This window comes from Microcaecilia unicolor, chromosome 7 (assembly GCF_901765095.1).
Source record: "Microcaecilia unicolor chromosome 7, aMicUni1.1, whole genome shotgun sequence".
Classification (NCBI taxonomy): Eukaryota; Metazoa; Chordata; class Amphibia; order Gymnophiona; family Siphonopidae; genus Microcaecilia; species Microcaecilia unicolor.
This window is the reverse complement of record NC_044037.1, coordinates 200,793,145-200,815,742: the sequence shown is the minus strand read 5'-3', so window position 1 is coordinate 200,815,742 and position 22,598 is coordinate 200,793,145. Positions and strand designations below refer to the sequence as shown.

Here is a 22,598-nt window from a genome sequence, read left to right as displayed (position 1 = left end):
GTGCAGCATCTAGTCCATAAAAACCCAGTCAAAACTTGGTATCTTGAAGTACCTATAAATCTCTTCCCTGGGAAATAAAGCCACTCTAAAAATTTATCCTTTTCTTGTATTTGATATAATTTATGTGGTGAGTCAATCATTCTCCTTCAAGAAGCAGGAAGAAATCAGCCATATGTATGTTTAATTTGAAAAACAAGTCTAGGCAGTTTGCACAGATTCAAATACATTAATATAAAGGAAAAGGAAGTCCAACAAAATATAGGAAAGACACAAGCATTCCAAGAATTTTGCAATCAAAATATAATAGCTGCTTAAATAGGAAGTTAATTAACCATCAAACCGTATTAATCAAGTCTGTCTCCTGCCTCAGGACCCCAACGAGTTTGGAATGGTGATACTCAGTGGATGATTTGTATGCCTATTCATTAGGGATAACCTGAAGATCTGGCCTGTTTGTGGAACTCGAGGCCTGAACCTCCTGCATGCCTGCCATACTAGATTCTAACAGAAGAGATAAATACACTTGTGTGGACCAGAGTGATAGAAGATAGTTATACTTTCATTTATAATTTATTAAACTTTATATACTGCTTAGCTTACAATAGCTAGATACTAGCGGTGTACAGCAGAAATTCATCCACCAATGGGGACAGTGGCTTCAATTCCAGATTCTTCCTATTTCTCAAGAAAACAGGAGGCTTGAGACCCATTTTTGACTTAAGAAATTTCAATCTGAACATTAAAAGGAAAAATCCAAAATGAATTATCTGGCCACAATCCTTCCACTATTAGACTACAAACATCTGGTGTGCCTCCTTGGATTTAAAGGTTGACTACACTCAGAATCCAATTCACCTGCAATATTGGAAGTTCCTGTGATGCACTTTTCTCAACACTTAAGTGCTTCCCTTTTTGCTGTTCTTAGCACCTAGAGTTTTCACAAAGTGTCTTGCAGTAATTGATGTTTATCTGTGCAGGAAGAAACACCACCACCTCTAGTCCCACTTGGGCAGCTGCTTATATTGGGTGCATTGCCACAATCCTTTTGCCAAACATGCAAGTCATGATGACCACATTTAAGTCTTTGAGTTCCTCATTAAGCCAAGCTCAGACAGCAACTATCTTTGGTGTCCTCAGACATTAGCTGTTCTACATAGAGTTGGCTTTAGCCAGACTTTCATATGCGACCACTTCAATGGCATCTCGAACCACACTGGGACTATCATCACCAGTCTCTCTGCAAAAAGATTCCATTGCAAGGCATCATACCACAGTCCCTGAAATGGTAGATGACTCTGCCAGTCCTAAGAGTAGGCTGCCTGTTCCGAACACCACAACCTTCCTATCACTCAACCCCATATCATTCCAAACACAGATGCCTTCATGCATGGCTGGGGAGCCTCTCCCCCATTTGCATACTCTAGTGCAGTGTTTCCCAAGTCCAGTCCTGTCAGGTTTTCAGGATATCCACAATGAATATGTATGAACTTGATTTGCATATGCTGCCTCGATTATATGCAAATCATCTCATGCATATTTATTGTGGATATCCTAAAACCTGATTGGTAAGGGGGGTACTCCAGGACTGGACTTGGGAAACACTGCTCTACGGATATGTAGTTGGCAAGAAAAAGCATAGCGCATATCAATGCTGTGGAACTCAGAGCAATAGTAGTCAATCTCCACAGTCATACCAAGTAAGCAGAGTACAATCATACCAAGAAGTCTTAAAATTTATTAAAAAGAAAAAAAAACTTAGGTCTTGCTGGGGAAGATGTGGTTGGGCACATAACTATGATGTGCAGTTCTGGAGCCTGAACTGAAATTGAATATATTTATGTGAGAAGAACTGAAGGCATGAAGGACAGATGTGACATTCCATGGATGTTAAGACTGAGGGATAGAGGAAGAAGACCAAGGCAGTGTGGGAACCCCTACACATGCTCAGAAAGGTCTATTTCTGAGTTGAGGAAATCCAGCACCTGAGGGCTCCATTGGATATCACATCACTTCAGAGTGTGCGTGCATTTCTCTGTCTGATCTATTGAGAACCACTTCTCAGGTAGCTGTAACTACAGCAAGAAGAAAGTGTCAACTCCAAAGATTAATATACTATTTTCCATACATGGAAATCTTTCACAACAAAGTTGATCATTGGTCTCTTTCAGAATTTTTACTAAAAGTCATTTCTGAATTTCACTTGAACCAGTCCGTATTACTACACATTTTGTTTTGTTCTCCCCCCCCCCCCCCCCCCCCCCCAGGCTCCTCACTCATCACAATAGGAATTCTCCCTCTGTTTTGTGAACTACAAACCAGCAATTACTTGCAATGAACCAAAAAACTGAGAAAAACAGCTGTTTATCACTTGTGATCCTAATAACCCGGGTAAACCAGTGTCCAAACGTACACTCTCAAAATGGGTGTCTGAATGCATCAACTTCAGGTATATCCAATCAGACTGGGTTGCATAGGAGCTCACCAACTTTGAGTCAAGCAGCTTCCATTGTATACATCCGTAAAGCAGATACACGGTCCTTGATTTATACCTTTGTGAAGCATTACTGCCGTGACATTAACAGTAAATTTATATTATGCCATATACCTTTTGGTTCAATGTGGATCACACATTAAAAGACTGGGCATTTCCAGGAATAACAAAATGTAACTTAACAGAGACAAAATATCCCTAAACTACATATTCGACATGATTTAACCCAAATTTTTAAAATAAGTTTTGATCTGTTTACGAAACAGGTTATAGGACATTTTGGACATTAAGAGAGCTTTACTAGCCTTGTCAAAGCAAACCACTTGATATGAAAAAAGAGCTTCTGTTAGTCTAGTTCTCATATTTTTTTTTAGAGAAGGAAAGGTCAAAAGTACTAATGTTCTGGTAACTATAGTTTTATTTGTAAAAACAAGATGGTTCGATAAGTAAAGTAGAGATAGACCGTATATAATTTTGTACACAAGACAAAAACAATTAAACAGGACCCTGGCTTGCGCAGGGAGCCAATGAAGCTTCACATGACAGCAGGACCAATCTTCTGCCTAAGATGCAGCCTTTGGACAAGCAGTTTTATGTAACCTTTTCCCTCACTTGCCTGTACAGATATTAATAATTAGTTGACTGCTGCCCATCTTACACTTAGGCCACCAATCACAACAGACAAGAGCAAAGTTCTCATCCCCGGCTTGTCTGCAGAGAAAGCAGAGTTACTTACCTATAACAGGAGTTCGCCATAGGCAAAAAAAAAAAAAAAAAAGTGGAATAAAATCATGGAAACCAAAGAAAGCTACAACAAATCAATGAGCTACTAGTGAATTTGATAATATTAAAGACTTGCTATGAAACAGACTAAAAGGTTCCTTGTGGCAGTGTGAGAACCCCAGCAGAGGCTCAAAAAAAAGCCCAAAGGATTCTTCTGAGCTGGAGTCAAGTTCTGGCACACAGGCTCCATCGATGCCATTACCAGGGAGTGTGGCTGCGTTCCTCTACTGTCTGTGGAGAACCCTGGTTACAAGTAAGCAACTCTGATTTCACTGTATACAAGTAAAACAGACACATATTTGCCCATCTCCAGGGGAAGCTGCATCTAGACCATCATGACCTGGGGAGACCATGGAGCAGCCACTGTGCAAGGATTCCAGAAACAAGTGCTTGAAATTCACAAGCCATTTGTACTGCAGGAATTTTACAGTTTAGATGAAGATGGGGGGGGGCAATGATGAGAAGGGATGTATTAGAGATTTATAGGCACTTCATGATGAAATCTTTCTGTTGTACCCTGATGAATTCTATGTTTACAAATAATGTAAGTTACAAAGAATATACGAACCACAGGTACTGTATCATAAAGGATCTTGGGATAAGATTCCCCTAGTTTTTTAGCTTTTCGGTCCCAGCGTGCCCCATCCAGGAACAAACCTCGAATATAGACACCTAAAAAAGTTTAAAATGAAACAAACCCACATTAGTGCAAGTTATGTGATCCCAAGCCCTGTTTTACACCCAGATATTTGGTTGTGGGCAGCAAGCAACTGTCTACTAACTGGGTTATTTTTCTGAGTTCTTATAGCAGGTTAATTTTTTCTTTGTTTTTTTAATCATTATGTTACGTCCTTAGAGTTATACGTACATTATGAATAGGCAGAACAGTTAACTTGCTGTTTCTGGTGATAGCTCTTAACTAATGTAAACTATTTGAGCTTACGTTCATAGTTTTAATGATACTGAATTAGCAAGGCCAGAACTATGCATTGTATCAAACTATTCTGATGATGTCAGTAAATTTTAGTTGGCATTAAAATTCATGTAATTATATTGCTTATATTTTTGAGATGTAATGTATGTATAATGTTGCTACATTAGATAACCTCCTTTCAGCTTTCTTATTAAATACACCCTGAGGACATATGTGGCAAAAATAAAAATGATAAATTGTACAACATACTAAATAGAACAGTATTTAACTTAGAAAGGAGTACAGCTATTTTAATTCTTTACAGCAGGCTTTTCCAACCTATGGTCTGCCAAGAGCTTTTGCCTGGCGTTAAGAAGCTGGGCAGAATTCCTGCTTCCCCTGCCACAACTCAGCTATCTGTAAGTTTATACCATATGGGTGCCTAAAGTTGTGCTTGATCTCAACTTTTCAAATCTCAGTGGAAGCAAGAATCCTGCTGAGCTTCTGTTGTTGGACCCAGGTGAGGGTAAGATTGGGGGGGGGGGTACATGTGAGAGAGAGAGAGATTGGGTGAAGACTGGAGGGGGGCATGAGACAGAAAAAGATTGGGTGAAGCCTGCAGATAGGCCATGAGAAAAGAGACTCGGTGAAGACGGGGGGGGGGGGGGGGGGGAGGGTTGTACATGAGAGACAGAAGAGGCTGGGCAAGCCTGCACTAAACTGATTTCTTCAGTGAAACAACCTGACTGCCTGTAATAGCACAACTTGAGCTTCCCTGACTCCATTTACTTTTGTTTTTTTATTTTATACCATTGTCAGCGACAAAAGCAGTACAATAGAAGCTTATCAAAAACTACATGTTGGGGGGGGGGGGGTTAATATATTTGCTACCACAGCCACTGTATCACATGTTGACTCTGCCTAATTATGTAACTATGCAAATTCTATGTGTGCATAATTCCGTGGGGTGTACTTGAAAGTAAACTTTTACCCATTTATCTTGTACTTTGAAAATTCTTTTTATTCAAGCTGTTCTCAGTGCTTACAGTACTTATAAACATATTTTTTTTGTATTGATTTGTGGTTTACGTAGAATCTTGAGCAATAATGATAAAAAGTGGTTAACCAGAAAACCGAACAACCTAGAATTCAGCCATGCATTATATGAGATATAGGGGGCTGATTCATTAAGACTTGTTCCATTTTTTGGGGTCTCCTGGGGGAAAAAAAAGCTTAGTGAATCAGGCATTGTCAGTTTCCCAAACTTTTATTCAATATGACTAATTTTAATGTAAAACTTCACATGGCACTACATGGTGATAAAATCCAAATAGCAGAACCCATTGAATCCTGTCTTTTTTGATTCTTCCTGCCAGCACATCCAAAAAATGAAGGAAGCAGCTGCAGCAGTAGTGCTGGCAACAGCAGCACCACAGGTATCAATACACATGGTCGGACCTCAATACTCTTATAAGGAAACCCACAATAAAAGAGGGGGCAGTGGACATTAATTGACTCACAGACCCCATGTTGACTGCCACTACTGGATGTATGTTACAATGGAGGTCCAGAGGGAGGAGATGCAGCACTGATTCTGTGACCACCATTAATTGCAAATTCATTTGGGTTCCCGACCGTGTTCTGGAATTACATCTTTTAGTGTTCCAGTTTCTAAAGCAATATAGCTACTTCAGTATTCATTTTGCTTACCATCCTCAGGGGGGGTTTTATATTCTTTGTCGTCCAGCACGTCATAGTCAAATCCTAGTAAATCGATGGGAATGGTGTACTTTCTAGCGTAGTTCTGTTGTGCACCAGTTAAAAAGGCTTGTGTAAAAAAGAAGCCTGACAGCCAAAATACAGGAGGTGTTCCATTTTCATACCAGTTCTAGCACATGGTAAGGAGAAGAAGAAAGTATGAAAAGCACAGAAACAACAGATGGAATGAATTATATATAATTTCCCATAACATAGTAACAAAGTAGATGATGGCAGATAAAGACCTGTATGATCCATCCAGTCTGCCCAAAAAGATAAACTCATAGCATAAGGTATGATGTGATACTACATATGTACACTTGATCTTGATTTGTTGAGTTGGGTCGAGGGAGCGAGTGAGGCCACTAGGGGCCCTGCAGAAAACTGAGTGGGGGAGCTGGCAATTTTGTTTGTTTTGATTTGGGGGGGGGGGGGGGGATTGTTTTCTTCAATGTAACCTTCCTGTAAGTGCTGAGCCAATCACTGCTCTGGCCCTCACAGGAAAGGTGATATTTATTAATGAGCTGTAGATTACTGCTGCTATTTTAACATGGCAGTAATTTGCATACTCATTGATTATAGGATGCTGTGGCATTTTTGCTGTAATTTTGTGGTAGAGTGTAGGCTCTACCACAAAGCTTCCTGCATGGGCTCCTCTGTTAATTGAAACTTAAGTGGTGACAAGTAGCGATAATTAATTTTAAACAATTAATTGGCATTAATTTGCAATTACACACGTAAGTGTATGTTAACGCTATTCTGTAACTTGGCACCTAAATGTTTTAGCATCTAACTGCAAAGGGGATAGGCAGGTCACACACTTTTTGTGCCAAACGTATAGAATGCTGGAAGTTTCATTTGTATATGCCAATATTTAGGCAGACATTTATGCCAGCTATAGATCTTATTTTGTTAATAAAATAGATGAGCAAAACAATGTGGTTATGTATAAAATCATAAGGGAGAATGGAAAGGGCAAGGAAAAGCGAGGAGTGAGAAGAAAAAGAATAAATTAAGAGAAAACAAAGGACCATCACATTACTGGATGGAAATAGCCAACAGTTTAAAACTTAAAAAATAATATATATATATAAAGACAATGTAAACATAATATTAGAGAGGTCCAATAAAAAAGGTATAATCTTATTTTCTTTTCCATGTTTTAATTTTGTTTGATTTCTATTGATTAACATAATATTAAAAATACAAGGTACATCACAGCAAAAATCAAGAAGAAAGACAACCAGCAGCACCTTATGAAAGAGTGATGTTCCCATCAAAATTCAGCTGTATTTAGTTGAAAAATTAAGTTTGGCTCTTATTTTTTTTCCTTATTTCTCTATGTGAGGACATTAAAATGATGCATAAAACACATCTCTTCCTCTCCATCCTTCCTACTCCTTACCCCCCTCCCCATCTCTTCTCCTTTTGCTCATCCTGTCTTTGTTTACCTCTCCATGCTCAATTTACATATCCTCAAGACCCCACTACTACTATGTTTACTACAACTTGTAACATTCTCCTTCAAGACTTTGTAATTGTGTTTACTATGTAAGCCGCATTGAACCTGCTATGTGTGGGAAAGCGCGGGGTACAAATGTAATTAATAATAATAATATAGAGATATGGAGTATGTGGTCACACTTAAATTTAAGTGTGTTGCTGTTAACTTATGCTCGTATTTCTATAATGGAATCTTGGCACCCAGATGCTCTTACCTCCATTGTGTGTTCGTAAGGGAAACTAAGCTATCCAAATTATAATCATTACACACAATAAATTTCATTTTTCTCTAAAGTCTTGAATATTTCATACATATTAATTTTTAAGTTATTTGCCTTTCCCAAATCCGAGCTTGAGACAAATTTAAGCATAGTTAGTAGGTTTCTTCCCATGACTGCATACAGTCTCATTTGTACCTGATGAAATGGAGGGTAAAGTGACTTGTCCAAGGTCACAAGGAACATCTGGGAGACCCCTGGTTCTCAGCCTGCCTTTCTAATCACGAGCAGGACAATCATAAAACTGGGCACGTGCAGTTATCTGTGACCTGTACACATAAGTGGTGCCTTAATTGGCACCTAGGTGTTGAAGTGCACTAAAGGGGGAATTCTTTAAATGACATTCAAAAATGGGCACCCAAAACAAATTGGTGCTAAACTGTTCTATATAGGGTGTGCCGATTCCCATGCCTAGCTTTAGGCACCAGACTTATGCCTGCTGACACCTGGTGTAATTGCTGGCACCCAAGATAGGCGTGCTGAGGCAGTATCCTATAACTATGCGCTCAGATTTTTGGAAACCCCCTGACACGCCCATGGCCATGTCCCCTTTTGAGTTACTCTCAGAGTTAGGTGCCATATGTCTTAGAATAGCGCACAAACACATGCACAAATTTTAATCAGTGCCAATTAACATCGATAATTGGTTATCACCCAAGTATTGATGATTAAGAGCTCGTTAACCAATTAATGTGTGCACATCTTGGCAAATTGGGCATCATATATAGAATCTGGGGTAAGGGCATAAGTGCTATAGGAGTCCTTTTACTAATCTGCAGTAAAAGGGCCCTGTGCTAACGTCAGCATGTGTTTTTGATGCACCCTGAGGCCCCCTTTTACCACAGTAGGTAAAAGGCTATGCGGTAAGTGAGCCACTTGCCACACAGCCATTTTTTGGGGGGGGGGGGGGGAGCACTGCATTAACACAGTGGTAACTGAGCAGCGATTACCGCCAGGTAAAAACCAGTGCTACATGAATAGAAATATTTTTGTAGCTCCGGGAATGGGATCTACCGCGGGGGCTCCTGTAGTGTGTAACAGCAAGGTGTGTACATGAGGATGGTGTTTGGATGGGACATGGATACATCTCTTACTGACACAAGCACTTTACAGAATACTATAAGTTGCATGCGCTGCCTGGTGAATTTAGACGTGCCAACTTACGACAGCAATACACTGGCTTTAGTGGGCATGCCTAAATATACAGTAGGTATGTTGATATTGCCTTGCACTACTAATCTATAATGCAATCTCGGTGCCAAGTTATCATTATAGAATTGGCACTCAGCACCACAGCATGTTATAGGTTACTTTCCCATTTAACTCCTGCAAGGTTTACTTGCTGCCTCTTGTATGCTACATTTAAACTCTCATTCTGAATTAGAATAATATATAACTTTGTATACTTTGAGTGAGACCTTAGCAATTTTCTCAAATGTGAGCCGAAACTTTTCAAGGAACGCTGTTGCAAAATGGCACATAGTTGATGTAAATCTATCATTTCTTTTTGCAATTAAGAAAAATATGTATATAACCATATCTATACTGGCATTTATGGAAATGGTTCAGATGTACATAACCAGGTCAAAAGAACTTTATTCTCAACTTACTAAATAATCACAAGATTTTGAATGTCTGTGCATGTTGCAATATATATACTGTCCTATTTTAGCTTTAGTAAACCTTAGAATTGTGTTCAACTAGGAACTATGCATCGGTCCTGACCCTCTGTAGTCTATATTGGTTCTAATATGAACAGCCTCCAAAATGTTAAAGATCTATGTAGCATTGTTTTCAAATGCATTGATGGACATACAACTACAGTATACCACAAAAACACATGAATCAGGTAGTGTTAACTCTTTATACACATAAAGGTATGTATTTTGTGTACATATTCACTGTATTATGTACTAAATATTACTTGACCTTGATATAAAACTGTATTGCACAATTCATGCTGGGGCACACATTCTGACAAAAACTATGGAATTTCGCAGAGCGACCATTTTAGGAGATAACTCTATGTGACGCCATGGAACGAAAGGCAAGAATAACAATGTTGAATGCTAATCGCAGTATACTCACCTGCAAGAATTTAAGTCTTGTAAGAAAATCATTTACATAGCTGCCAAGGGGTTTGAGACTTGGGTAAGACTTTTTCATCCACATTCCAGGGATTTTCCCAGTCAGAATGCTACTTACTACTTCTTCCAGCTCAGCAGACATAACCACCAAACCCTAGAACAGATATTTTGTGGCAGAGAAAAACACATGTGAAACTATTTTAGTCTTAGAGGTGGTAATACACTGGTATTTGACAAGCAATTTTAAGTAATATTAACATTCCACTTGATTTTAATCACCAGCTTTACATTGGTCTGGCTTCTTCCAAATGATGATGATTTATTGGTTGTAAGGTAACTGGTATATTCATGCTCATAGATTGTTTTAAAAAACAATGGATTTGAATGTTAGTAGGTACTGACAGAAAAGTCCCAATAATCAGGTAAGTGGATAAGAGGAGAAGAGTTTTAGAATCCATGGGGCTGCATGGCTTACTTAAGACCAGTACATTATAAATTTGTGTTGATTATAAGATATATAGGACTGTTGACATGCATTTTCAAAAAGCACCCATCTTGTATTCAGGACAATTATATTTTCTTTATTTGTAGCTTAGTGGTGTGGTACAGATTTAATGCATAAAACTGAAATACTGAATATAGATTAAATGTTATTTTAAAATTATTTTATGGTGAATTTGAACTGAAATGTTCAGCTGATCCACTTTCTGGGAAACATTTAAAAATTCATGTAAAAGGATTTTATGTGACTAAGGGCCCTGTTTATTAAGCCATGCTGTAGGCACACAAACTTTTTAGCATGTGCTAACGATCAAGACACCCATAGCGTAGCTTAGTAAACAGGCCTCTTACAGCAGTGTTTCCCAAGTCAGTCCTGCTGTACCCCCTTGCCAGTCAGGCTTTCAAAATATCCACAATGAATATGCATGACAGAGATTTGCATTCAATGCTGGCGGTCTATGCAAATCAATCTCATGCATATTCATTGTGGATATTTTGAAAGCCTGACTAGCACGGAGGTTCTCCAGGACTGACTTGGGAAACACTGACAAGAGGATTTAGAAGGCCTTGAGTCAAATTTTAACATAGAAACTGTGTAATAAGAAGTCCTGCAGTTGCCCAAATCAATTCCTTTGTGAGTATATACTAAAGATATACAGAATTAGGGTTCATTTTCAGACTGAATCCCATTGCACATAAATCATTTCATTAAAATATAGATGACTCCATTTTTTTTTAGCATGCAAGTTAATTTCCTGATACTACTAACAGCTAGACGTGGATGGAGGAAACTCTTTCTTTCTTATTTTTATGGCAAATATATTTTATTGTCGATACAAACCACAATAATATCAAACATAGATACAGTTCGACAGCGATAAGAACAAACAGAAGAAGCCAAATTCAAGTTGACAATTAACTTTTCCAGGGTCCTCCCACTTCCCCAACCCTCCTCCCTCCCATCCCAATACAAATTGGATACTGTTTCAGTCTCATTTATACATAATTGCTATACAATTAGATGGTTAATGTATTAATGAATGCAGATCTAATCCTTACATTATAGGTCTAGAAATATGGAGTCCATAAAGTTATAAAACGTTTCCTTGTCTTTATACCACTCTCTTCTACTGTTAAACGCTCCATAGCGAGGTGCTCATGCATAAGATTCTTCCATTGTTTGATGGTGAGGGGTGCCGGGTGTATCTGGGTGTATCCATTGCAACAAAATACAACGCTTAGCCATCAGGGCTGACTTACATATTAAAAAAACACAATCTTACGGGTTCCCCCTATTATTCCAGTAATATCATCTAAAACACACATCCTTGGGGTGGCCACCCATCTCCGCCCATACAAGTCCCTCAGATAAGCCCATAGTCTGGTCCAAAAAGTCTGAACTGACAGACATTCCCACACCATATGACGGTAGGTAGCGTCAGGATTCCTGTATTAGGCACTCCCATTTTCTTTGCCCTAGTTGGGTGTATATACATACGTAACAAAAACTTATAATTCCTACAAATGGACACTGCCCGCCAATTGTGGTCCATCTTTAAAACTCGATAACAGATATTCTAGGGTATAGTCTCCAAAATCTCATTCCCAGAGGGATACCACTCTTGTTAATGATGTAGCCCCTATTACTTTCTTAACTGTAGCAAAGTATCAGCTGGTAAAGCCTCTATGAACTGCCGATAATGGCCAATTGTCATCACAGTCTGATTCAGTAAAGTTTACTGGATTGGTATGAAATAAGCCTAGAACATAATGTTGCAACTGCATAAAAGGGTACCAATCCGCCTCTGGCAAGCGGTACTTCCTGCTTAATTGTTCATAGGAGACCACCTGTTGCTCGTATTCATCTATACAACCAAACAAAGCAAACACTGGGCCTTCAGGATTGAGAAAAATGTAGTTCTTTATTTATGTTGTAGCAAGGATAGTCCTAACTGGTGCCATCTAATAAAAGCTTCTGACTGTAACCCTGGTAGAAAGTCTGCATTTCCCTGAATAGACAGAAAGCAGGAGCTATGCGCATGTAATCCAAATTTTTTTGCCAGAATAAAGCCCAGGCCTATCGCACTGCCTATTGCAAAACTGGAGAAAGCTTAGCAGATTTTGCAAATAACACATATGCCAGCTGATATGGGGCTACCACCTCTGTCTCATCACAATATTCCGAAGTATGATACACCCAATCTCAGGCACATCGCATGTGACCTGCTATTGCATATGCTCTCATACAGTGGTGGAAATAAGTATTTGATCCCTTGCTGATTTTGTAAGTTTGCCCACTGACAAAGACATGAGCAGCCCATAATTGAAGGGTAGGTTATTGGTAACAGTGAGAAATAGCACATCACAAATTAAATCCGGAAAATCACATTGTGGAAAGTATATGAATTTATTTGCATTCTGCAGAGGGAAATAAGTATTTGATCCCCCACCAACCAGTAAGAGATCTGGCCCCTACAGACCAGGTAGATGCTCCAAATCAACTCGTTACCTGCATGACAGACAGCTGTCGGCAATGGTCACCTGTATGAAAGACACCTGTCCACAGACTCAGTGAATCAGTCAGACTCTAACCTCTACAAAATGGCCAAGAGCAAGGAGCTGTCTAAGGATGTCAGGGACAAGATCATACACCTGCACAAGGCTGGAATGGGCTACAAAACCATCAGTAAGACGCTGGGCGAGAAGGAGACAACTGTTGGTGCCATAGTAAGAAAATGGAAGAAGTACAAAATGACTGTCAATCGACAAAGATCTGGGGCTCCACGCAAAATCTCACCTCGTGGGGTATCCTTGATCATGAGGAAGGTTAGAAATCAGCCTACAACTACAAGGGGGGAACTTGTCAATGATCTCAAGGCAGCTGGGACCACTGTCACCACGAAAACCATTGGTAACACATTACGACATAACGGATTGCAATCCTGCAGTGCCCGCAAGGTCCCCCTGCTCCGGAAGGCACATGTGACGGCCCGTCTGAAGTTTGCCAGTGAACACCTGGATGATGCCGAGAGTGATTGGGAGAAGGTGCTGTGGTCAGATGAGACAAAAATTGAGCTCTTTGGCATGAACTCAACTCGCCGTGTTTGGAGGACGAGAAATGCTGCCTATGACCCAAAGAACACCGTCCCCACTGTCAAGCATGGAGGTGGAAATGTTATGTTTTGGGGGTGTTTCTCTGCTAAGGGCACAGGACTACTTCACCGCATCAATGGGAGAATGGATGGGGCCATGTACCGTACAATTCTGAGTGACAACCTCCTTCCCTCCGCCAGGGCCTTAAAAATGGGTCGTGGCTGGGTCTTCCAGCACGACAATGACCCAAAACATACAGCCAAGGCAACAAAGGAGTGGCTCAGGAAGAAGCACATTAGGGTCATGGAGTGGCCTAGCCAGTCACCAGACCTTAATCCCATTGAAAACTTATGGAGGGAGCTGAAGCTGCGAGTTGCCAAGCGACAGCCCAGAACTCTTAATGATTTAGAGATGATCTGCAAAGAGGAGTGGACCAAAATTCCTCCTGACATGTGTGCAAACCTCATCATCAACTACAGAAGACGTCTGACCGCTGTGCTTGCCAACAAGGGTTTTGCCACCAAGTATTAGGTCTTGTTTGCCAGAGGGATTAAATACTTATTTCCCTCTGCAGAATGCAAATAAATTCATATACTTTCCACAATGTGATTTTCCGGATTTAATTTGTGATGTGCTATCTCTCACTGTTACCAATAACCTACCCTTCAATTATGGGCTGCTCATGTCTTTGTCAGTGGGCAAACTTACAAAATCAGCAAGGGATCAAATACTTATTTCCACCACTGTATCTGGAAGACCCAGGCCTCCATCCTTCCTAGATAATTGTAATTGCTTAAGTGATGCTCTGGGCCGCTTGGAACCCCACAAAAATTTGCTGATGATCTTATCCCAGAGGGCTAAATCTGTTGTTTTGAGAATAAGTGGTAAAAGTTGGAGGGAGTACACCCACTTAGGTAACAATACCATCTTTAATAGCTGAATTCTATCCTACAAAGACAATGGAAGATCTCGCCATTTAGTACATAGAGATTTTGTGACTAATAAGGGGTTACATTTATTGTATATAATTGCTCTAGATTGCAAGGGATCCATAGACCCAAATATCTTAACTTTGTCCCCGCCCATTTCAAGGGAAAAAATTCCCTCCATTTAGCTACCAAATCACCTCCCACATCAAGAGCTTCAGATTTTTCATAATTGATCCGAAGTTCCGAATATTGCCCAAAGATGTTTAGTACATCCAAGAGTCTAGGTAGTGTTCTCTGGGGGCTAGTAATTGCCACTAATAAATTATCTGCAAACAATGCCACTTTGAACTCTTGTCATTCCAATTCTTATGCTACTAATATGTGGATCTCTCAGTAGGGCCAGGGCCAAGGGTTCCATACATAGTATAAACAATGTAGATGGCAAAGGGCACCCCTGTCGAGTGCCTCTGCCAATTGCAAACGTCTTGGAGAGTAAACCATTTACTAGAACTTGCGCCCAAGGGCCAATATACAATAATTATATCATGGATAATATTGGGCCCTGAAAACCAAAAGCTTGCAAAACAGCCCATAGTTAATGCCAAGATACTTATCAAAAGCCCTTTCTATATCAAATCCCACCACCAAAGATGACAATTTTTGAGCTCTTATTGTTTCCAATGCACATAATAAGCAGCGAACATTGATTACTGCATTCCTACTTTTTATAAATCCAGCTTGTGGGACTCCCACTACTAAATGCAGGATAATAAGCAACAATCGGTTCACTAAAAGTTTTGCATAATGAAATAGCTAGGTGTCACCGACCAGGAAAAGGATCTAAGTGTCATCGTTGATGATACCTTGAAACCCTCTGCTCAGTATGTAGCAACAGCTAAGAAAGCAAATAGAATGTTGGGTATTATTAGGAAAGGAATAGAAAACAAAAATGAGGACGTTATAATGCCTTTGTGTCGCTCCATAGTGTGACCGCTCCTCGAATACTGTGTGCAATTCTGATCACCGCATCTCAAAAAAGATATAGTGGAATTAGAAAAAGTACAGAGAAGGGCGATGAAAATGATAAAGGGGATAGGAAGACTTCCATATGAGGAAAGACTAAAGCAGCTAGGGCTTTTCAGCATGGAGAAAAGACGGCTGAGGGGAGATTTGATAGTGATCTATAAAATAATGAGTAGAATGGAACGGGTAGATGTGAATCACTTGTTTACTCTTTCCAAAAATACTAGGACTAGGGGGAATGCAATGAAGCTACAAAGTAGTAAGCCTAAAACAAATCAGAGAAAATATTTCTTCACTCAATGTGTAATTAAGCTCTAGAATTCGTTGCCAGAGAATGTGGTAAAGGTTGTTAGCTTAGCGGAGTTTAAAAAAGGTTTGGATGGCTTCCTAAAGGAAAAGTGCATAAGCCATTATTAAGATGGACTTGGGGAAAGTCCACTGCTTGTTTCTAGGATAAGCAGCATAAAACTTCTCCACCATAATCACACCATACTGTTCCCTTCCTGTCTCACAAAACTTGAAAATTCTTGGAGTCACCATTGATTGAAACCTCACTCTTGATACCCACGTGAAAAACACGACGAAAAAGATGTTCTACGCCATGTGGAAACTCAAAAGAGTAAAACCTTTCTTCCCGAGACACATCTTCCGTACCCTGGTTCAGTCAATGGTAATAAGCCACCTGGACTACTGCAATGCACTGTACGCCGGTTGCAAAGAACAGACAATCAAAAAACTTCAAACTGCCCAGAATACGGCCACCAGACTCATATTTGGAAAAACTAAATATGAAAGTGCAAAACCCCTAAGAGAGCAACTTCACTGGCTCCCACTCAAGGAACGCATTGCGTTCAAGATCTGCACAATTGTTCACAAAATCATTCACGCAGACGCCCCAATTTACATGCTAAACCTTGTGGACCTACCTCCCAGAAACGCCACAAGATCATTCCACAAGTTTCTCAACCTGCATTACCCAAGCTGCAAAGGACTTAAATACAAGCTGATGCATGCCACTACCTTCTCTTACATGAGCACACAGTTATGGAATGCATTACCTACAGACTTAAAAGCAATCAACGAAACAACTATCTTTCGAAAATCTCTGAAGACATTTTTCTTCAACAAGGCCTACAATGAGAACCTATAGCCTTACTGAGCCACCTCACCAACCCACTCAATTATGAACGCCCACCTTCTAGAACTACCCTAATCACGCCCTTCTTTCTTCTTTCTTCCCTTAATTAATCGCTACACATTACTAATTATACCTGATATCCTATAATGACAATGTTAAAAAACTATGTAAGCCACATTGAGCCTGCAAATAGGTGGGAAAATGTGGGATACAAATGCAATAAAATAAATAAATAAATCAAATATATTGTACTGTTTTGCGATCTTGTAACCTGTATTGGCCACTGTTAGAAACAAAATGCTGGGCTTGATGGACCTTCAGTCTGTCCCAGTATGGCAACACTGATGTTTTTATGAGTTAAAGATGTCTGCAAGCGCAAATGAGGAGGGAGTGAATTCCACAATAGTGGTCCTTGTACTGAAAAATACAACATTGGGTGCCTTATATAGACGTGTAAAATTGTGTAAACAAATTTATAGAATTAGGGGTATATGCTAACGTGGTATATAATGCATGCACTTAGCTACACCTCCAGAGGCATAGCTCACTGTAATGGACGCAAAGAGTGAGGACGAGTTGAAGAGGAAATCAGGAAGTCTTTACAGAGACTGCTACAAGAACCACCAGTCTTTACTAGTCAAGACAACACACTGTAATCCATGGTCATGGTTATACTGTAAACATGCAGTAGTGATCATTGCTCTGTGTTAAATGCATGGTTGCCTTGTTTTGAACTTAATGCACCTTAACTTTTGGCTGCAAATGTGCATCAGCTTCCAGACCCTTGCACAAGTTAGTAAATAGGCTTCATTTTATTGAAATATGCAAATGCATAGACTTTTTATATGCTTAATACTGTACAACATGCTGTGAATAAGGCTTTTGGAGCACCTCATGGATGTGCTTTATTACTGTGTCTAATGCACATCTCAATAAAAATCTTCAAGTGAAATTTATTTTTTATAATTGATCTTGCTCAGTTTGGTTTTTCCGGTATATATCTCTCCTCCATGCAGGATATATGAATCAGTTGCAGTAGTGTGAGTACCTTAATGCGATACTGTTTATAGATTTTTCATCCTTGTTCTGATCATTTTGCAGCTCTTTAAAAAGGCAATTTTAAAACAGCATATACTTTTTTATCCATGGGATTTGCAGTAATTCTCAAAGTGAAATTTAGCTTTGAACTAGCACAAGTACAAAGTACTCACATACATGTGGGCCTGCATTTTGTACAAGCACCTTTTAATCAATTGTATTTATTTGATTTCTTTTCCCCTCACGTGTCTTAATTGGCGTTATAGAATAGTAACTACGTCCGCATGTACGCACGCATATTTGGGCGCCCCCACTTATGCCAACTCAAAGGCTGATGTAAATATGGCAGATGCATGCATACATGCATGAATTCTCTAAACTGTGCACACTAATCCTGGGCACACTCCTGACTTGCCCATGCCCTTCATACATCAACCCCCTGATGTGCGCCCTTTAAGTAGCATATGCAGCTAGGGAATAGCGACTAAGGCCAGTTGCACATGCATTTGTTGCCAATTATAACCAATAATTGGCTGTTAAGTCCAATTAACAGCCAATTATATTAATATGTGCACACAACTGCCCTTAGTCTATAACAGTGCATGCAAATTTGGACGCTAAGCATCATTTTGTGCACGCTTTGCACAGAGGCATAATGATATGCTTCTTTCCGTAGATTCCGTTAAGCAGGAGTTCTGCAGATTTTCCAGGAAATATTGCAAGCTGGATGTCTGCCCAAACTACTTACTCCAATGTGCCCCTGCTTCTAACTGACTTGACGCTACATCTCAACTTCATGCTTGGTAATGGCAAGTTCCCAGTAAGCTATGGAAACATCTTACTTACCCCAGTACCCAAAGATACCAAGAAAAAAAGCGATGACCTGTCCAACTACCGGCTGATTGCATCTATTCCACTTTTCGTAAAACTTATGGAGAGCACGGTGAATAAACAACTCAATGAGTATTTGGACAAGTTCAATATTTTGCATAACTCACAGTCGGGATTCCGTCCGCTCCATAGTACTGAGTCCATGCTCGTCACTCTCCTGACTAACTTTAAGAGGGAAATTGCTGTTGGAAAGAATATTTTGCTTTTACAGTTCGACATGTCTAGCGCCTTTGATATGGTGAACCATGACATCTTACTGCGGCTCATTGATTATTTTGGAGCCAGTGGAAATGTATTAACCTGGCTGAGAGGCTTTCTAACCTCAAGAATTTACCAAGTTAACTCCAGCTCTAACTTATCACCTCTTTGGAAAGCAGACTGTGGTGTGCCGCAGGGTTCCCCACTTGCACCAACTCTCTTCAACATAATGTTGATTCCTTTGGCCACGGCCCTTTCCAAACTCGGGCTCAACCCATTTATTTATGCGGATGACATCACTATCTTTATCCCTTTTAAAAAAGATCTAAGCGAAATTACCAATGAGATATGACTAGGATTACACACCATGCTTGACTGGGCCAACTCATTTAAATTCAAACTCAACGCTGAGAAAACTCATTGTCTAATTCTCTCCTCTCCCTACAACAAATTCACGCACCCAACATTAATCACTCCTGAGCTTGTCTTGCCAATCTCGGAGTCCCTAAAAATATTAGGTGTCATTGTTGATCGAACCTTAACCCTGGAGCAGCAAGCAATCTCTACAACCAAGCAAATCCCTTTCGAAGCTTAAGCGTATACAACCTTATTTCCCTAGAGAAGTATTCCGCAGCTTAGTTCAATCCCTAGTTATAAGCTGCCTCGATTACTGCAATGGAATCTATGGGGGATGCACAGATACGCTCCTAAAAAAAACTACAAACTGCCCAGAACAGAGCGCTAAGCTCATCTTTGATAAATCGAGATTTGATAGTTCGAGACCGCTGCGTGAGAAGCTGCACTGGCTTCCTGTGAAGGACCAAATCGCTTTTAAAATTTGCACTTTGGTGCACAAAATCATCTATGGTGAAGCCTCTGCTTATATGGACACCCTAATTAACCTGCCACCTAGAAACTCTCAGAAATCAGCACGCTCGTACCTAAACCTCCACTACCCAGTTTTTTGTGGCCTCAAGTATAAGACCACCTATGCATCCTCCTTCTCCTATCTCAGCACTCAATTGTGGAATGGGCTACCCCAATTGGTCAAACTTACTCCTGATCAACCGACCTTCAAGAAGCGCCTCAAGACCTTCCTTTTTGGCAGAGCATACGCTTCAAACCCGTCCTGGCATCTGTTCCTTCTGAATTCCAACTGACGTAGCGACACATTGTTCACCCCTACTCTTTTCCCTCCTTAGCTATTTCCCTTTCCCTTCTACTGTAATGATTGTTTCTTTGCTGTATTGTTGTATGTTTTTATAGACTGTTGTACGCCACATTGAGCCTGCCCATGGGTGGGAATATTGTGGGGTATAAATGCTATAAATAAATAAATATCCTTGGTTTTATTTTCCATTCTGTTCCTAATAATTCCTTATATTGTACAGTACAATGCCGATTAGCCGAATGCCGATTAACTGGATGTCCAATTATCCGGACCGGCATCTCTCATTCTCCCTGCTCCCTCCAAACCTGCTTTTACAGTCAGCAGCGCTACACATGCTGCTTCTCCCTAGCTTGTTGCCTTCCTCTGTAGCATAGTGTCCTCCCTGCAGGAAACAGGAAGTTCTATCAAAGGAGACTGGACGCTACAGAGGGAGGCTCCAGGATAGAGAGAGGCACCGTGTTCGGTGCTTGCTGACTGTAAAAGCAGATTTGGATGGTCGTCAGGGGGAAGGAGAATGAGAGATGCCAGATTGCTGGCCATGGTGGAAGGAGGGAGGAACAGGAGAGAGAACTACAAGAGATGTGAAAACAGGGAGGCACAGTAATCAGGAAATTTGGTTTGTTTTACCTTGGGAAAAACACAACTGGATGTCCAAGTTGGTTTGTCCAATCATCCGGATTTATGATTATTATTTTTTTATTTATTTATGGTTCATTTATACCCCACAGTTCCCCACAATTGCAGGCACAATGTGGCTTACATGAATTAAAAAAGTAGAGAAGTACAACACATGAATTTTACAGCAGAATAAGAAGAGAACACTAACAACAATTAGGGTGACTAATAAGCAGAATTACTAATGGAGTAAGTTTTTCAAAAAGGAACGTTTTCAACATCTTCTTGATGCTCAGATTGAGATTTTAGGTTCAGAGGTAAAGCATTCCAAGTCTTCGGGCTGGAGTAGTGAAAAGTAGAGGCAAAAAGAAGCTTGTATTTGACACCCCGGCAAGACGGATAATGAAGTTACTACTACTACTACTATTTAGCATTTCTATAGCGCTACAAGGCGTACGCAGCGCTGCACAAACATAGAAGAAAGACAGTCCCTGCTCAAAGAGCTTACAATCTAATAAACAAAAAAATAAATAAAGTAAGCAAATCAAATCAATTAATGTGAACGGGAAGGAAGAGAGGAGGGTAGGTAGAGGCGAGAGGTTACAAGTGGATACGAGTCAAAAGCAATGTTAAAGAGGAGGGCTTTCAGTCTAGATTTAAAGGTGGCCAAGGATGGGGCAAGACGTAGGGGCTCAGGAAGTTTATTCCAGGCGTAGGGTGCAGCGAGACAGAAGGCGTGAAGTCTGGAGTTGGCAGTAGTGGAGAAGGGAACAGATAAGAAGGATTTATCCATGGAGCGGAGTGCACGGGAAGGGGTGTAGGGAAGGACGAGTGTGGAGAGATACTGGGGAGCAGCAGAGTGAGTACATTTATAGGTTAGTAGAAGAAGTTTGAACAGGATGCGAAAACGGATAGGGAGCCCCTATCCGTTGGAGTTAGGTGCGGGCTGTGTTGATGGCATTTCTAGGTGGGAGGTCTATTAGAGGAATCATGTATTCCGGAGCTAGACCTTAGATAATTTTATGCGTTAAGGTGCAGAGCTTGAAAGCGATTCGCTCTCTAACTGGGAGCCAGTGCAGATTGAGACGTAGAGGTTGCGCGGGAACCATGCACGATTTGCCCAGGATGAGTCTTGCAGCAGTGTTCTGGGCAGTCTGGAACTTTCGCAGTAGTTGCTCCTGGCAGCCTGCGTAAATCCCGCTGCAGTAGTCAAGGTGAGAGAGAACTAACCAGTGAACAAGTGTGAGGAAGAGCTCTCTGGTGAGACAAAACCTAATGCGCCACAGTCTCCACATTGCGTAGAACATCCGCTTGGTGACCGCTCGCACTTGCAAATCCAGTTGAAGGTTCCACTCCCTGCCGAAGATAGGCTAGATAATCGGCATCATACTGTATTTGCTTTTCTGGCTGCCATTGCAGAATGAGCAGAAAATTTCAACATATTGTTCAAATTGATGCCTAGATCCTTTTCCTAATGTGGAACCTTGCAGCATGTAGCTACAGTTTGGCTTGCTCTTGGATTGGATTGGACAGGTTTTTTTTATTATTTTTTTGCAAGGCATTAGAAGTTGGTATAAGCTGTCTTTTCCGTTCTATCCTACAAATCAAATAAGGTTAGCTGTTAGAAATTTTACTGTTATATAATTAATTATAGTATGAACCATAATCAGATTAGCCATGTTCATGAAGTATTCATAGAATGTATAGAAAAATAAATGTAATTCATTTTAAAGAAGTTATTTCTCGTCTCTGTATTTTATGGCTCATACCTTAATAGCTTTCTGAATGTTGATGCAAGAGTCTGTGATGGTGAACAAAAGTTTGTTAAAACGACCCATCTCCTGGACAAGCACTGTATTCATGCTCTGCGTGTAGGTTGTTGGATATCTCCTCATAGCAGCCTCAATATCAAAATTTGGAGGAAGTTTGCTCAGAATGTCAGCAGAAACTTCAAAAACAGTTTCATCTGATGATTTTCCTCCACCACCTGATGTTCGAGACTAGTAATAATAATTACAAAATTAGAGCTCTTTATATAACACCTTGAATGAACAGACATAAATTAGCAGACCCGTTGTCTTACATCAGGGGTCCTCAAATCCAGGCCTCAAGGTCCACAACCCAGTCTGGTTTTCAGGATTTCCACAATACATATGTATAATATCTATTTGCTTGCAATGTTGAATGC

General features: G+C 40.3%; 1 protein-coding gene across 1 annotated transcript in view; it reads right to left on the bottom strand.

Moving 5' to 3' along the window:
• The window catches only part of DNAH7 (dynein axonemal heavy chain 7), a 525,690-nt gene that overhangs the window by 822 nt on the left and 502,270 nt on the right, over positions 1-22,598 (bottom strand). The window contains 4 exon segments of the mRNA XM_030210108.1: positions 3,843-3,946; positions 5,898-6,075; positions 9,815-9,967; positions 22,180-22,410. Coding sequence (XP_030065968.1) covers positions 3,843-3,946; positions 5,898-6,075; positions 9,815-9,967; positions 22,180-22,410 — 666 coding nt within the window.